Here is an 18759-nt window from a genome sequence, read left to right as displayed (position 1 = left end):
TGACATTCCCTTCTCCAGGGGATCTTCCACACTCAGGGATCAAACCCGAGTTTCCTGCATTGCAGGCAGATCCTTTTACCATCTGAACCACGAGGGAAGCTCCACTTTCTAAAGAGACTCCCAGAATAACCCATATTCCCAGGTCACCCATGTTGGTGTTGCTTTATTATCTGTATCCTTAATTAGGTGAACTTGGAGAAGATGGACTAGTAAGTGACCATTTCTAAAAGAAAGGAGAGATGTCACTTGCTGGGTGTCATTTCAGCTTCCATGTGCCCCATAGATCTGCTTATGCAACTTACGCATGAACAGGCTGCTGGTTACCTGCCATGATAAGGCATCCCAGCTTCTCACCCCTGGTCTCTCCAAAACAAAAGAGGGATAAATAGGACAAGTGGGTCGACACCAACTTAGCCTCACCTGGACTAGGATGATCAAGTCTAGAAAACAAGATAGTAAGGTACTCTCTGAGTCGAGAGTGGTTTAACTCATCTGGCCTTTTTCACAGTGCAGGAGGCCTCTGTCAGCACCTCCAGGAAAGGTTACAGAAAAAAATCACAACAGTAAACATACTTGGTTTCTTTGCCAGCGAAAGGAATGTTAGGATCCTTTTGGGCCCACAGAGGTGTCACAGACAGGTCCCTCATGCTTTAGCACCCCCCCTCTTTTTTATTCTGCCTGTACCACACAGCACATGGGGTCCCAGTTCCCCAACCAGGGATGAGATGGAACCCTTGGCCCCTGCGTTAGAAGCTTGGCGTTTTAACTACTGGACCACCAGGGAAGTCCTGCCTTAGCCTCTCTTGAACCAGTATACAGCAGGGACACATCAGTGGGTTCTCAGTTCTCGTGGCTTCTCAGAACCACACAGAATTAATTAACTTCAGTTTAACAGATCTTGAGATCAATCCAACCTACAGCTAAGAATGTGAAAGTCGCTCAGTTGTGTCCAACTCTTTGCAACCACATGGACTATACAGTCCACGGAATTCTCCAGGCCAGAATACTGGAGTGAGTAGCCTTTCCCTTCTCCAGGGGATCTTCCCAACCCAGGAATCGAACCCAGGTCTCTTGCATTTCAGGCAGATTCTTTACCAGCTGAGCCACAAGGGAAGCCCACAGACCATAATATGTTCCTGCAATTTCATCATCGTCCCTGGAGTATGAAATTGCAAGAACACATTTCTCGTGGGGCAAACATGAGCAGAAAATTCTGAAATAAATAGAAAAGGGATGCTCTGATGCTATGTGCTTGTTAGGCTCTATGTGGTATTCTGTGAATGCAGCTTTCTGGGATGTCATATACTGGTATGATTATAACCTCAACCCGGAGCTATTGTCTTTCATTCTCAGAACGGACAAAAATTAAAAGTTCTCTAATACTGTGAGACCAAAGAGAAAATTTGAGCAGATGAAGCAATAGCAACAATCATTATTTAACACACCCAGAGCATGAAGCAAATTTCCTATTCTGCCTTTAAAAGCAGTTTTTGTCATCTTCTGATGGTCCACTGTAGGAGAGATGCGTGTGAAGCAAATAGAAGCCTGCCAGTAACACCCTCAGTGATTGGCAACAACAGCCAGGTAAGGATTAGAAAAGGAAGATACACGACTCCATGTTGCTCCTTTTTTCTCCCCCTTTCTCCTCTGTCTGTCCTACCCTATGGTCATTTGGGAACTTATCTCTCACAAACAGTCCTGAAACAACAATGATACGCTGCTTTAGTGGACAAAAAGGGCAGACACCTGGGTCCTTAATCTTACAAGCTGAAAGTCATCATGCTATAAGAACAAAGCACGGGAATCAATGGCAACTTCTCTCCACAAATAATTCAAGATGATCCTGTTAACCTCCAGCCTCTGCAGGAAACATACATGTACCCACCCACACATATGCACAAACACACAAACATACACACTCATGCTCACACACCACATTAAGGCATTAAAAGGACATGGCTCCAGTAAGACAAGTTTCTCTGCTATTCATGGAATCTCCATCAAAGAGTGGCTGCATATATACTGCATTGTCTCCATTTTATAGATTTTTATGGTTTGCTTTAGGGGAAATTAATTTATTAATTGATTTATTTTTCACTTAATTAATTTTAATTAATTAATTAAATTTTCAGTAAGTGGTATGGTCACTGAGTGGTTCAAACCTCAAAATATGCTAAAATATACACATGAAAGGGTTTCCCTGGTGGCTCAGATGGTAAAGACTCCACCTGCAATGCAGGAGACCCAGGTTCAATTCCTGAGTCGGGAAGATCCCTGGAGAATGGAATGGCAACCCACTCTAGTATTCTTGCCTGGAGAACCCATTGGACAGAGGAACCTGGAGGGCTATAATCCATGGGGTCGCAAAGAGTCGGACACGACTGAGTGACTAACACACACACATGAACAGTCCCTCCCTCCCCTGTGTCTTATTCATGCAATTCCCAGACCTCCAGCAAGTAGTTACTCTTATTGGTGTCTTGTTTATTCTTCTAGAGACTTTTAACAAACATACTAGTCAACCATTTACTACTGCTTATTTATTATCTATGTACATATTATTTCTAGAAGTGGGATGAAACTGTTTATATTTGGAACCACAATGAGAATGAGTTTGAGGTGTGTCCTAGTCACTCTAATCCCCCCACCACCACCACCACCCAATTCTCTCAGTTTTTAACCTTGTATCTTTTACTCCGTTCCTCCCTGGATGCTTCTCTTTTTTTATATACTTTAAAAATTTTTTATGATTTATTTTCGACTGCTCTGAGTCTTCGTTGCTGCACATGGGCTTTCTCTAGTTGCGGTGCGTGGACTTCTCATTACGGTGGCTTCTCTTGCTGGGGAGCATGGGCTCCAGGGTGTTCAGGCTCAGTAACTGTGGCATGTGGGCTTAGCTGCTTCCCACATTAAGGTTGGAACCCACGTCCCCTGTACCAGCAAGTGATTTCTAACCACTGGACCACCAAGGAAGTCCTCCCCGGATGTTTCTTTCCTAATCAATGGGGAACCTGGACTCTTTAAATTTCATTTTCATTCTCAAACTTGAACCTGAGTCCAGAAGGCATTCAAGTTAAATTCACCAAGAGTGCCTTTGCTTTGTTTGATATCTTTATATCTCTGTAACCATAATGTTTCCTACATATTCCTATGGCCAGTACTTTATTTAGTCAAAGCTAAGGATGAAACCAGTAACAGAAAGGTTCAGGCTGCTCCCTATGACTGATATTACCTCTCTACAATCTCCCTTTCCATTCTTTCTACTCTTTGGTGTTTATTTATTCACATGATGGGTACTTACTAAGTACCTATGTTGTACTAGGCTCAGGACTAATGTTAGAGTCCAAAGAGGAACAAGAAAGACATCTCTGCCTACTCTCAGTGGTGCTCACAGTAGAATGAAAGACAGAGAGAGGTAAATAGATGGTCACAATCCAGAGCAACACATGCTGTGATGGGGGAGGCGCCGGGCCAGGAGGGACTCAGTGAGCCTGAGTTTTTTGTGTGAGGGTAAGGAGGGAAGATTTCCTGGTGGCTGAATTGGTAAAGAATCTGCCTGCAATGCAGGAGATGCAAGCCTGATCCCTGGGTTGGGAAGAGCCCCTGGAGAAGGAAATGGCAACCCACTCCAGTATTCTTGCCTGGAAAATTCCATGGACAGAGGAGTCTGGTGGGTTACAGTCCATGGGGTCGCAAGAATCAGACACAACTTAACAACTAAACCACCCACCCAAGGAGGGAAAGCTTCCTAGTAGAACTAACATTTAAGCCAAGATCTGAAGTTTGGCATGTCTGATGAATGATAGCAAGAAGACTATTCCAGCCCAAGAAAATAAGATGGGCAAAAATCCAAAGTGAGACTGCATCTGGGTCTTTTAAAAAATTCAAAGTATAATTGGTACATAAGACGTGGAGTGCAGGAGGGAGGTTCATGATAACTGGAAACATCTATAATAAATACCAGTAGAGTCAAGGGTCTTCAGGCCATGTTAAGAAGTTTAGAGTCTATCCTGAGAGTAAAGAGGAGCCCCTGAAGGATTTCTCAGCTGGAGCAATAAAATCAGCTATGATGTGTTGAAAGCTCATTCTCTCTGTTGTGAGAACAGATGGCTGGTGGGTTTGCCTGGAGGCAAGGAGAACAACTGCCAAAATCTAAATAACAAATGTTACTGTCCTCGATGATGGTAGTGGCAGCTGGGCCTGAGGGAAGTGCGTAAATAGAGATAAATAGGTAAATTTCAGCTATACTGAGAAAATAAAATTACCACGATTTGATGGTACCTGAATGCAGACAGGGAGGAAGGAAAATGGGTCAGTAATGATACCCAGGTTTCTGGCCAAATGAGCTGTGTGGATAGTGGTGATAATGATTTCAGTATTGTTGTTTAGTCGCTTTCAGTATTAGATGTGCTTTTTTACCAATTCCCAAGCCCCTTCTCCAGCAGCTATTCTTTTTGAAGCACTGGGAAAATATGTTAAATACTTTTCTGACTCGTGAAATCCCAGGATGGATTATCATAATGTCCACACGAATACCACAAGAGTTAAGCAAACTAACATGTCCAGCCTACTCCCCCAGATATATGTACTGGATTGAAAAGTGAAAGTGTTAGTCATTCAGTCATGTCCATCTTTGCAAACCCATGGACTGTAGCCAGCCAGGCTCCTCTGTCCATGGAATTCTCCAGGCAAGAATACAGGATTGGATTGCCATGCCCTTCTCCAAGGGTCGATCTCGACCCACGGATCGAACCAGGGTCTCTTTCTGCATTGCGGGCAGATTCATTACCATCTGAGCCACCAGGAAAGCCCATATTGGATTAACACTTATATAATAAAGTTTTTTCAAAAACCTCTTCTCCCACTGCAGACACATCTTCAGTTTTCCATGGCACCAAGCACAAGCATTTGCAAATGGTCAGCTGAACTAGATGAAACTGGTATTTCTGCAGGTGGCATCACCAATTCAATGGACATGAACTTGGACAAACTCCGGGAGACAGTGAGGGACAGGGAGGCCCGGCAGGCTACGGTCCATGGGGTAGCACAGAGTCAGACACAACTTGGTGATTGAACAACAAGCAGTTAAATATTGGAGATTTTATATGATTCAACCCCACCCTAGAATATCAACGCTGGAATATCTCATAATTTTCAGAGCTCACAATCCAGGGCTTACCAATCTCATTCAATTAACTCTATTTTCTGCTTACAGACAAATGGAATGGGAAAACCTGACCAGTGTCTCAGAATTTTTCCTTCTGGGACTCTCCCAACAGCCAGAGCAGCAGTGGCCCCTCTTTGGTCTGTTCCTGTCCATGTACCTGGTCACAGTGACGGGGAACCTCCTCATCATTCTGGCCATCACTGCCCATGCTCAACTCCACACTCCTATGTTCTTCTTCCTGGCCAACCTCTCCCTCACTGATACCTGCTTTGTTTCTACCACAGTCCCCAAGACGCTGGCAAATATATGGGCCCAGAATCAGGTCATCTCCTACACAGGGTGTCTATCACAACTGTATTTTTTTTTGATGTTTGGGATGCTGGAGGCATCCCTCTTGGCTGTCATGGCCTATGACCGCTACCTGGCCATATGCTACCCACTCCATTACATCATGGTCATGAGCCATGGCCTCTGTGTCTTCCTAGTGTCTGCATCCTGGGTCACGAACGCCCTCCACTCCCTCCTACACACACTCTTGATGAGCAGCCTGTCCTTCTGTGCAGACCAAGAGATTGCACACTTCTTCTGTGACATCAACCCCCTTCTGAGTCTGTCCTGCACAGACCCCTTCATCAATGAACTGGTGATCTTCACTGTAGGGGGTCTTATGGGTCTGGTTTGTGTACTTTGCCTGGTTATCTCTTATGCGTACATTTTCTCGACAATCCTGAAGATCCCCTCAGCTCAGGGGAAGCGGAAAGCCTTTTCCACCTGCAGCTCTCACCTCTCTGTGGTCTCTCTATACTTTGGGAGTTCCTTTTGTGTTTACTTCAGCCCCCTCTCCAGCCACTCGGCACAGAAGGGTGCAGTTGCATCAGTGATGTACACGGTGGTAACCCCGATGCTAAATCCCTTTATCTATAGTTTGAGGAACAGAGACATCAAGTCTTCCCTGAAAAAGCTAATGTGGGCTAGGAAAATTCAGTCCTTTTAGTAGGAATGACTTCACATCTAATATGGGGGTTCCTACCCAATTACATTCACCACAATTAAGCAGGGAAGAATGAGAAAGGGAGAAAAAGTGGGGAATCTCACTTCTAAGACCTGTGATCTGAAATTGAAATATTCATGCCTAAGCTACAGGAAACATTAGAACAAACCCATTATCAGGGCAATATCATCAGCTTAAGTTCTTACAATCATAATGTTCTAGAATTATAGCCATCCAGTTGTATAATATCATAAAGGATGTGCTTGAATCTTTTGAAACCACATGAGATAGTGCACGGCCAAAATAAGGGAATATTTGGTTGTACTAGTGTATGTAGCCAAGAATAAACTCCAGGAAAAGATAACTTTTTCCTGCCATCACTGGGACCTTGGTGACTTGGACCCCTACCAATAGCATTTTAACTCTGAGACTCCCCGTGTCTGTGACACCCCTAGGCTGAAAGAACAGACACTGGGACTGGGAAGGGTCTGATGGGATGGAATCTTTAGCTAGACCTACTACAACATTTTACCAGGCATCCAAATCCCCATCCCTCCTAACACCTTAAATTTCACTTGAAAACTTCATTTTTATCTTTGGGGAAAATTTTGCAAGTCAATTTCACCCTGCATCACTTGGCATAATGCCTGGCACCATTAAGATGTGTTAAATCCCACTGGTATAGTTGCAATCATAACGTTAGGGATCAGGAAAGAAGGATTTTATGACTATTTCAAATCTCTCACCTGAATGATTGAAACCCCTCCTAGATATTCTCCAGTCCCCAGTTTCTCCTCACTCCATCCATTCTGTACACCACAGTCAGATGAATCTTCATAGAATATGATTATATCATCACAACCCTATTAGAAAATTCAAATGGTTTTATGCTGCCTACAGAATAAAGTTCAAATGATTTACCCAAGCATTAGGTCTACCATCACCAGTTCATAACTTATATGACCCACAGAGAGCCCACATTGTTCTGTATTCAACTCAAGCCAATATCTGCATTATGCTGATTGTTATTGATGGTTACCAAAAAGCTAAGTCAGTAAACATTGGAGCAAATATACATGCAGTAGGTGCCCCAAGACCAGTTAGATTCTATAAGAAAATGAAAAGTTACTACAGGGTGATATTTTTCATTCTCTTTAGGTACCTGGCTGTAAGCGTCTATAACATAGATTGTGATTTCTGTTGATAATATCTTTTCCAGTGGAAGTCAGTTGTTGATAGCTTGTGCGTGCATGCTAAGTCACTTCAGTCATGTCCGACTCCTTGTGACCCTATGGACTGTAGCCCACCTGGCTCCTCTGTCCATGGGATTCTCCAGGCAAGAATACTGAAATGGGTAGCCATTCCCTTCTCCAGGGGATCTTCCTGACCCAAGGATCGAACCCGTGTCCCTTACATCTCCTGCACTGGCAGGCGGGTTCTTTACCACTAGCACTGCCTGGGAAGCCCCTGTTGATAGCTCACCTACTCCCTATTCACCTGAGAGTAAGTTCCCACACTATCTTCTGTCAATAAAATATAGTATAGCAAAGTGGTAGACAGCACTAGCTCCAGAGTTAGACAAGCAAGTTCAAAGCTTAGTTTTGCCACTTGTAAGCTGTGTGACTCTAGGAAATTCCTTAACCTTTCAGAGCAAGTATAACTTACCTCATTGTGTTGTCAGGAAGTTTGAATGTGGTACTGTCTGTAAAGCATGGTTTGTAATGAATTAGATATGAATGCAACCATGTACTTCCTAGAATATAGTTATATTTTCAATAAATGTTAGCTATTGTAGTAGTAGTTCTTGTTAAAATGAAAGGTGAGCAAGCATCAGATTATGTGAATTCACTCTCAAGCACTGCTGCTAAGGACTGCCTATGGCCTGCACTGTGAAACCAGAAGGCATCCTATAATTCTTGCAGAGAACATCATGGGATTTAATGCAGGATTTCTCACTTACTGGGATTCACATGCAGGGAAGATTTCTGTCTACCTTTGAAATCATGCTTGTCCTGGTAGTTCAGACGGTTAAGAATTTGCCTGCAATGCAGGAGACCTAGGTTCAGTTCCTGAGTCAGGAAGAGCCCCTGGAGAAGGGAATGGCTACCCACTTGGGGTGCTTAAATTTAAGGTGAAATTTTACCTACTTAAATACACAGGTTTGCACCATCCCATATTCCCACCTAATTCATTGACAGTTGTGTGTCTTTCACTGTTTAAATTAACATTCACTAGTATTTTTAGTTCTACCTTTTAACTTAAATTATATGCTACTCTTTCACACTGACATTTTTTATGTGAATTTTCATGTAACAAGTTTTCATGTTTGTCATAATTATATCTTTTGAGGTGTGTCAACACACTCTTACACCATAGTTTTGTCAAAGATTGTTTTACTGTGCTATTTGAAGATTAACTCACATCTTTGAATATGAAAAAAAGATCATTTCAACAAACATTACTTTATTGTGCGGTTTATTCTCCTAGCCTAGAGTCCTAAAAATAAATACATCCACATATACTTATCACTTGTTTTAAAGCTCATATTCTACACTGCCAAATTGCTACCAAATAAAACTGTTTCTGCAAGATCTCACCAATACTGCTTCACTATTGTTATTCATTTTACTAGCTTAATAAATATTGTTGTTCAGTCGCTAAGTCATAGCAGATTCTTTGCGACCCCATGCACTGCAGCGCCCCAGGCTTCCCTGTCCGTCACCATGTCCCTGAGTTTGCTTAAACTCACACCCATTGAGTTGGTGATGCTATCCAACCATCTCATCCTCTGTTATCCCTTTCTCTTACAGCAAAATAAAATTATTGGTAGAGTTACTGAAAATGGAAAATTATTTCTGTCATCTATGATTATAGCAAATCTTCTGCATTGTCACTTTTTACCCACAAAAATATTTAATAAGTAGACATTTGTAAATGAAGCATATGGTTCCTTTTGACGTCACAAAAGTTCAGGGCCATTTTCAGAATTTATGTCCCATGGCGAAGCATGTAGCCTAGTCATGTTTGCACAGAACAATGATTACCTTACTTTTTTCTCTTCTTCTATTACCTTTTCCCACTCTCTCCATGCCTCAGCTTTATCATTTAACTATCCCAAGCCTTTAGCCTTTAGGGGATACAGATTTGAGATTTGTTCTTCTCACTTGGCTGCCTCGTGGATAAACCGTTTCTCTGCTGCAAATCAAGGAATCACAGGATTTGGCTTGCTGTAAATCAGGCAAACGAATCTGGTTCAGTAAGACGTGAAAACAACCTGTGTCTGTTAATGCATGAATGGATTAAGATATTGTGGTATAAACACACAACGGAATATTAGTTGGCTTTAAAAAAGGAGCTCCTGCCATTGTGACAAAACATGGATCAACCTGAAGGATATCATGCTAGATGAAATAAGCCAGACACAGAAATAAAAATACTGCATGATCTCACTTACATACAGACTCTAAAAAAGTTAAATTCATAGAAGTAGAAAGCAGAATCATCACTACCAGGGTTGGGAGATGAGGGTAAGAGGACATGTTTTCTTTTTTTTTTTTAATTTTATTTTTAAACTTTACAATATTGTGTTAGTTTTGCCAAATATCGAAATGAATCTGCCACAGGTATACCTGTGTTCCCCATCCTGAACCCTCCTCCCTCCTCCCTCCCCATACCCTCCCTCTGGGTCGTCCCAGTGCACCAGCCCTAAGCATCCAGTATCGTGCATCGAACCTGGACTGGCAATTCGTTTCATACATGATATTATACATGTTTCAATGCCATTCTCCCAAATCTCCCCACCCTCTCCCTCTCCCACAGAGTCCATAAGACTGATCTATACATCAGTGTCTCTTTTGCTGTCTCATACACAGGGTTATTGTTACCATCTTTCTAAATTCCATATATATGCGTTAGTATACTGTATTGGTGTTTTTCTTTCTGGCTTACTTCACTCTGTATAATAGGTTCCAGTTTCATCCATCTCATTAGAACTGATTCAAATGTATTCTTTTTAATGGCTGAGTAATACTCCATTGTGTATATGTACCACAGCTTTCTTATCCATTCATCTGCTGATGGTCATCTAGGTTGCCTCCATGTCCTGGCTATTATAAACAGTGCTGTGATTTATCAGAGAAATGCAAATCAAAACCACTATCAGGTACCATTTCACACCAGTCAGAATGGCTGCGATCCAAAAGTCTACAAGCAATAAATGCTGGAGAGGGTGTGGAGAAAAGGGAACTCTCTTACACTGTTGGTGGGAATGCAAATTAGTACAGCCACTATGGAGAACAGTGTGGAGATTCCTTAAAAAACTGGAAATACAACTGCCTTATGATCCAGGACATGTTTTCAAAGAGCCCAAAGTTGTAGTTAGGTAGGATTAGTAAACTCTAGAGATTTAATTACAGCATAGTTAATAATACTGTATTATATACTGGAACTTTGCTAAGAGAGTAGACCTCAAGTGCTCTCATCATGAAAGAAAATGCTGGAGATGGAGATGTTAATTAGCTTGACTGTAGTAATCATTTCAGTATGTACATGTATATCAAAACATCATGTTGTACACCTTAAATACATACAATTTAAATTTAATAAAAGGCAATGAATACACAAAAATAAATCTAGCAAAAGATTTGGGAGATGTTTACTCAAAAGAATGCAAAGTGTTATTGAAATAAATAACAAAGAAGTGGAGAAATACACCATGTCTAAGACTTAGAGGACTCAATATTGCAAAGAAACCCATTCTCTTCCTAATTAATCTAGTTTCAATGCAATACAATTCAAAATCCTAGCCAGTCTTTTTTTAGAGAAATTAACCAGCCAAAATGGAAATGGAAATTGACAGTCAAAAATAGGCAAAGAAATACTAAAGAAAACTAAAGAATTTAAACCATGTAACAATGCCATTAAAAGATACAGTAATTAATGAGTGGAGTATTGACGCAAGGATCAACAACTGAGAAATGGAACAGAATAGAGTCCAGAAACAGATTCACAGAGGTGCAGTCATCTGACTAATGGGAAATACAGCAGGAAAAAGATGGTCATTTCAACAAATGGGACTGGATTAGTTAGATATCAATATTTGTGGGGAGAACATATCTTCTTGACCTCTACCTCACCCGATATCATAACCAACACTAGATTAATAGCAGATCTAAAGGTTAAAGGGAAAGCAATAAATAGTTCAGGAGTAAAATATAGGAGACCATTATGAAAGATTTAGCGAAGATTTCTTAGAAAAGATACAAAAAGGAATAAAGATAAAATGATAAATTAACCTATACTGACATTAAAATCTTCTCTCTCCATCATTAATTGAGTAAAAACCAGTTGTATTCTTACTACAACGTCTCATGAATTCATAGCTGCAACATATAATTACAAATCAACCTAAAAATATCCATAGAAAAATGGGCTAAAGGCCTGAAAAGAGAATTTACACCACAAAATATACATATTAAAATAGTAACCATATGAAAAGACACTTGACTTCAGTAGTCATCAAGGAAATGCAAATTTAAAACATACATACTAACACTACACACAGACTAAAACAGCTTAAATAAAAGGATGGGAAAATGTCAGATAATTAGGAACAACTGGAACTCTCATATGCTGTGAAAGGGGAGGAAAACTGGCACAAGAACTTGGGGAAACTGTCTAGAACTATCTACTAAAATTAGATATATGACAGACAAGAGTATAAACAACATACATTCATTGATATAAAGTATAAAATGGGTAAAACTAAATTATACTGCTAGGAGTGATTACTCATGCAGGAATAATGACAAGATAATATGAGGGGTATTACAGAGTGTGGAAAATGTGTTTGTTATGTGAGGACTGGTTACTCATATTTTTCAGTTTGTAAAAATTCCTGCCGAAATTTTCAGATTTGGTTTCATTTCATAAGCTTTGCAAACGTCAATGTTCACTGTGTCTGATTATCATACCACCTGGAGTCCTTTTCTGTCTTTCATCTGCTGGTTCTTATCTTTGATACCTCATTTCCTTGTGTATCTGCTTCTCTTTGGTCTTGTGCTTGATATTCTGTTTGAAAAAATTCTTCAGAGAAATAATTTGAAGGCTACAGTGACTTTATTTTCCTCTAAACATGGGTTTTTTTCCATTACTTTTACTTAGTATTTGGAGTCACTAGCAATGTGGGCTTATGAGTGTGTGCTCAGTCACGTCTGACTGTTTGTGATGCTATGGACTGAAGCCCGCCAGGCTCCTCTGTCCATGGGATTTCCCAAGCAAGAATACTGGAATGGGTTGCCATGCCAGATCCAAGGGATCTTCCCAACCCAGGGATCGAATCCGGGCTTCCTGCATTGCAGGCGAATTCTTTACTATCTGAGCCACCAGGAAATATCTCATTCCGATTCAAATTTCATACTTAAGACTTTCCATTCCCCTGGTGACTCAAAGCCAGGAAGGAGCACATGCTGGATGTCTTCTTTAACTCTGGTGTATTCTTAAACTTCTAGGAACCCTTTTAAGAAGGCTTCCTAAAAGGAAGACTTCCCCATATGGAACTTGTTTATTCCTTGTAAATAAAATTCATTTCCCAAGACCTTTTATTATAGATATTAACACTGGAGCAATTATCCAGGTTCATCTCAACAAACTGTCGTGGGACTGCTTCCCCAAGGCCTCATCAAAACTGATAGTAGCGTGCTCCTAGTACACTCCTTTTTCTTTGAGTGTGAGACTGAAGCATCATTTCTCAGATCATCATCCTCATCAGGGCATCCACAGCCTTCCATTCTGTCTCCTCTCTCATAGGGACAGAAGATCCAGGCACTAATACCTTCTTCCCATCTTTAGCCAGTAGGACAAGTCACTAAGCCCTATTGACAAAGCAGTGTCTTAGGGTCCTCTGTGTCCTGACTGAATTTTCATCCTATATAGGAAGAAACTGGAGGCAGCAGAACCAAGAGATTCTGAGAGCCACACGAACAGAGAGTAAGGTATGGACATCACAAGCTCATGTTGTCTCTTTTCTACTTTCCCTATCTTCTCGTTTCTCTGTCTCAAAAACACAGTCACAAAATTGCAAAAGCATTCATACAATCCAATTCCTTAGTATTTAAAGATAATATAAAATGTCATCTAATTCTTATAGCATGCTATAAAATGCTGTCACATGCCTTGCTGCACCTGCTTCTCAAACTTGCAAGAAAGTCCTCATGGACGAGATGAAGTGGCTCTGGGAAGATGTAGAACTGCCTATCTGCGTGATTAACTGGGTCTTCCCAGGTGGCACTAGTGGGTAAAGAACCTGCCTGCCAACGTAGGAGACATAAGAGACACAGGTTCCATCCCTGGGTTTGGAAGATTCCCTGGAGGACAGCATGGCAACCCACTCCAGTATTCTTGCCTGGAGAATCCCCATGGACAGAGGGGCCTGGCTGGCTACCGGCCATGGGGTCGCAAAGAGTCAGACACAACTGAGCGACTAAGCACAGCACAGCACAACAGTAATACGAGAATTTTGTAGCATAAGATTCTTCAACTTAGGCTTTCCAATGGCTAAGCAGGTGAAGAATCCACCTGCAATGCAGGAAACACAGGAGACACGGGTTCAATCCCGGGTCAGGAAGATTCCCTGGAAGAAGAAATGGCAACCCACTCTAGTATTCTTACCTGAAAAATCCCATGGACAGAGAGGCCTGGAAGGCTATAGTCCAAAGGGTCACAAAGAGTCGGACATGACTGAGCTACTAAGCACACAGCATGCATCCTTCAATTTACCTGACCACAGTACTACAATGCCAAGAATATTTCTTTCTGGAAAAATACAGTATTCCAACATGTTTAGTAAATAAGCAAAATGAAACTGTGTCAAAACTATTTTACTTTAAGCAAATCTTACAATGACCACTGTACAGAAAATTATGACATGAAAAATTTAACAAGCAGAAACTAAAACTAAATGTTTAAATGGTTTATTTTTCCATATAATTATAAAATGAACAATGATATTGTGAAATTCTGTTGTATTAAGTGAAATAATTGGGCATCAAATCTTTTAGAGATTTTTGAGGATCTTTAGGATTTAGCAAAAATTCTGTGCTTCAAACAGAGACAAGCATTCATATGTCTGTTACCACATGAGAATACAGGCAAATAATACCACTCAATTCACCATATTTGTTTGTGTTGTTGATGAAAAGTTTGATCATTCCTCAGAAATTTTGGCTAAGACTCTCCTAACAGGTTCAATATCAAGATATTAGTTGAAAATACGTTGGGGGAAAGAAAAGCTTCATATTTTTAATGTGAGATGGTTGAAATTACTGGCTACAAATTGTATTCTGGCCATATTGGTAATAATATCAAACATTTTAAAAAATAAAATCCAAAATGGCAATATTTTGCATGACACTGAATATGAGTTTACTTTTTGAAGTGATTTTTCAATGCTAAAAAGTAAAAAATGAAGCCCATCACAGAACAGTGATTAATATCATAAGTTGAATGTGTTCCCCAAAATTGAACTGGTCATCCAACACTCTACTTAATAACTTGGATACACAAGATGGTGGCCTTGGGTACTGCATGGAGGTTAGGCATCATGGGGCCAAAAAGTCTTTGGAAATGTTTAAAGAAAATGAGTTACTCATGTGAGGCAAAAGAAAATATTTTAACTTTAATATTTGCAAAGCTTTGATTAAATACACGGCCTTGGTTTGATACTGAAAATCATGTAACCACTCTGAATATTTCTCTGCAAAGGCATCCACAAATAATTAAACAAATAAATAATTCAATTGACTGATTCCTTTTTTTAAAACTGTGTCTTTGCAAACTTAATTTGGCAAAGAATAATGCAAGCTAATTGCTAAAATGCATTTACAGAAATGAAAGTAATAACCTGTCTAGATATCTAAAATTATAGAGTTGAAGAATGAATTATTTTAAAAGATTTCTTTATTACCAATTATATGACAATAAAATAATATTATGTGTTATATGAACATTTTAGCTCACCTCTCTCAATAGGATGGTGTAAATAAAGAGCAAAAAAAAAACATTAATGATATAGTGCAATGTAATATTGAAAAATATATAGCAACCTCAGATTATCAAAATTCTATTTATATCATCAGAAAAACAACTCTAAATATAAAAATGCTTGTGCAAAAATTTGACCTATATTCAAAGTGCATGCATTTGCAAACAGCTCTTATCTATTATTAAACAGGAAAAAAACCCTCTAAATATCACTCCTGGTTATTAGACCCAAGTCTGAATTTTCTACTAGGTAATTCAAGAGAAAACAAACGATGTCACACTAGTCAGAAAGAAAACTGCCAGATTTTGTTTCTAAATCAAAGGAGTAATAAGATACAATAATATATTTCATGATTAAATATTTCTATTTTCAATTAGAATTTATTCAATATGAAAGTTATATCATCTCTAGTAGCATAGATTTTTGAGTTATGGTAGAGGTATATATACTCCATGTATTCATAAAATAAAATATCTTTGACCATATCCCTGCAGTTGAGTTTTCTTAAATCTGATACACTTTACACTCATCATATTTCTTGCTTGGCTCCCAGGAATACAATTTACAACTTCTGTTCTATAATTTCTGGTTTTGTATGAAGAAAACAGCAATTCAATGCCTCAATAAGAAATATGAAGAGGACATGAAAAATCAGCTTGATTGATTGACAAGTGATTGGAACTGGACAGAATCCACCGTTACAATGGAAGGGAGTAAGATTCTATAGTCTGAAGATGCAGTATTGTATGGTCATGGAGATCTAGAGCTGTGAAGCCAAACCACCTGTGTTCAGATCTTAACTACACCACTTACTTCTTATGTGATGTTGGACAGTAAATTAATGTTTCTATCACTTTGTCTGTAAAGAGGAAAATAGGAGCAACATCATAGAGGTGGTAGATTAATAGATGGGAAAAGTGCCTGACACATACAAAAACACTCAGTAAGTGTTTTCTATGTATTATCTCTCTTAAAGGAAGGTTGCTCTGATCTGGTCCCAAAAAGTAATATTAAGAATAAAATGCTGTAAGTATATGCATGGAGATAAGGTAGTAAGAAATGCTTTTAATCATGGTGATAAAAGTGAAGGTGTATCAGAAATAGAGAACTCCAGGAGTCTCTGTGCTTCTGTGAGCCAGAAAGCGTACATTTCATTCTTTCTTCATTTGTGAACATCATTAAGGATTTTTGAGCAGGAAGAAAGCAATGATTTCAGTGATGCTTGAAAAGCTAATTCCTGAATTGACATGGGTAGTAGACATTCTGCACAAAAAATATATAAATCTTGTTTTCAAACATGAATCCCACCTGGGAAGAGGAAAATAAAGATGCAGAGCAGATGGTTTCCTGACCTCAATTCCACTTCAAACAAAGCTTCCTGGTCATCATATTTTCATATTAGCCTTTATTGTGGGGTTTTGCTTGAATAAAAAGGTTAATGGCTTTAAAACTGAAAAAAGAAAGCCACTGATTTAGAGTAATACTCCACTGGCAACATTATCATAACCACTGAATTAAATAGTGTAAAAATCCCAATTGTTACCATTTTAGAGAGAAAGATATTTTCTTTTTCCAAAAGACTCTTCCAAGGGCTGTTTTCATGTCTCTGTTCTTTAGGCTGTATACGAAGGGGTTCAGTATGGGCGTCACCACAGTGTACATCACGGCCATCACAGTCTCCTTAACAGTAGAATTATTAGTTGATGGGCACAAGTAGAGGCCAATAATTGTCCCATAGAAGAGAGACACCACGGAGAGGTGGGAGCCACAGGTGGAGAAGGCCTTGTGGATACCGCTGGCAGAAGGAACTTTGAGGATGGAGGAGACAATTCGTGCATAGGACATGATGATGAATAGAAATGGGATCACAAGAATGAGTCCTCCCATGAAAAGTATCACCAACCCATTGACTCGAGTATCAGAGCAGGACACCTTCAACAAAGTAGATGTGTCACTGGAAAAGTGAGGAATCACATTGTCAGCGCAGAAGGACAGCCTAGCCATGAGCACGGTGTGCAACATGGCATGGGCAGTGGTCAGCACCCAGGACAGCGCCAGCAGGGCGAGACACAGCCTGGGGCTCATGACGGCGGTGTTGTGCAGGGGAAAGCAGATGGCCACGTAGTGGTCATAGGCCATGGCCACAAGCAGGAAGCTCTCAAGAACTCCAAAAAACAGTAAAAATACATCTGGGCCAGACAGCCTGCGTAGGGGATGGACAGGACTTGGCTCTTCACATTCTGCAACAGCTTAGGCATTGTGACAGAGGAGAAGCAGAGGTCAGAGAAAGACAGGTTACTGAGAAACAAATACATGGGTGTGTGGAGGTGGGGGTCCAGTCAAATCAGGAGCATTATGAGGAGGTTCCCCAGGACGGTGGCAACATACATGGCCAGGAACAGAGCATAGAACAGGTTTTGATGCTCTGGCTGGATAGGCAGGCCCAGAAGGAGGAACTCTGAGATGATGGTTTGGTTCCTCTTTGTCATTTGATAACTCGATTATTTATAAAAAGTCACAGACCTTAAATCCAAATATAAAAAATAAATAATGCGTATAGCATGTGGCTTATTGTCAAATGGTGGATGACTGAGAATTTAGGCACAGGCGGCAGGTGACGCTACTGAAACTCCCCCTTCAAAGTCTGCAATAACATTCATGTCTCTAAATTCAATAACATATCCCATTCAGTACAAATGATCACTTTTCCCTTTGTAGGACTCTCTCATCTCTTGGCCATGGTGATACCTCATGCTCCTGTTTTATTCTGGCTTCCATAACAACGCCTTCTTCACACAGTCATTAGAGAAGTCTTTGTGCCAAGTCATCCTTTGAATATTGGGGATCCTCAGCGTATTGTCCTTCTACTCTTATTCAGCCCACACCATTCTTCCGAGCTACAGACCTGGGTGCTCAACTCCCTGATGACCATCTTATTTGCATGTTTCACCTTCACTCCAAGACAAATCTTCCCGAGATTAGGCTTGTTGTTTCTTCAGTCCCATATGTGCTTCACTCCCAATGTTCTCTACCTCAGTGATTGACAGTACCACCTACAAGATATACAAGCCAGACCTGAGAGCCATCCTTGACTCCTCCCTCTCCTCATGTCTCCTTGTTCATTTACTATGTTTCCAGTCCCGCTTTCTGAACATTTCTCATGTATGCCCTTCTTGACATCCTACAGCCACCATTTAGCTCAGTTACTATTCTCACCTAAACAATGTCAACAAATTTGGACTCTCTCTACTTTCACTTCCCTATAATGCATTGACATTATCCAGAATCATTCTTTTTATAACTCAAACATTTCCATGTCACTGTTCTCACTGAAGAGTTTCCCCTTTCCACTAACACAAAGACCTTATTTTATCAGGGTTGACACGGTCCACAAGACCTTTATTTCATCAGAGCAATGAGCTCATGGCCAACCCTCTCTCTACTCCAAGTAGGCCAGGTATCTCTCATTTTCTCAAAGGCAGACTACTTTCGCCCATCATAGCACATCATGCTTTCATTACCTGAATGCGTGCTATCCCCATCCCACTCCATTCCTTCTCC

General features: G+C 40.3%; 1 protein-coding gene and 1 pseudogene across 1 annotated transcript; one reads left to right on the top strand and one right to left on the bottom strand.

Moving 5' to 3' along the window:
• The first annotated feature begins 5012 nt into the window (after positions 1–5012).
• LOC133233004 (olfactory receptor 1G1-like) lies at positions 5013–6161 on the top strand. Its single transcript, XM_061393082.1, has one exon. It carries the CDS (start codon positions 5106–5108, stop codon positions 6159–6161), a length of 1056 nt encoding a protein of 351 aa, XP_061249066.1. The 5' UTR covers positions 5013–5105.
• Positions 6162–15620: 9459 nt separating this feature from the next.
• LOC133231932 (olfactory receptor 1468-like) lies at positions 15621–18374 on the bottom strand (annotated as a pseudogene).
• Positions 18375–18759: the final 385 nt, after the last annotated feature.

Source organism: Bos javanicus, chromosome 19 (genome assembly GCF_032452875.1).
Source record: "Bos javanicus breed banteng chromosome 19, ARS-OSU_banteng_1.0, whole genome shotgun sequence".
Lineage (NCBI taxonomy): Eukaryota > Metazoa > Chordata > Mammalia > Artiodactyla > Bovidae > Bos > Bos javanicus.
This window is presented reverse-complemented; position numbering and strand designations above follow the sequence as displayed.

Bases quoted from the DNA above. Each gene is read 5' to 3' on its own strand.
- LOC133233004 (XM_061393082.1), top strand. From the start codon at position 5,106: ATGATTCAACCCCACCCTAGAATATCAACGCTGGAATATCTCATAATT.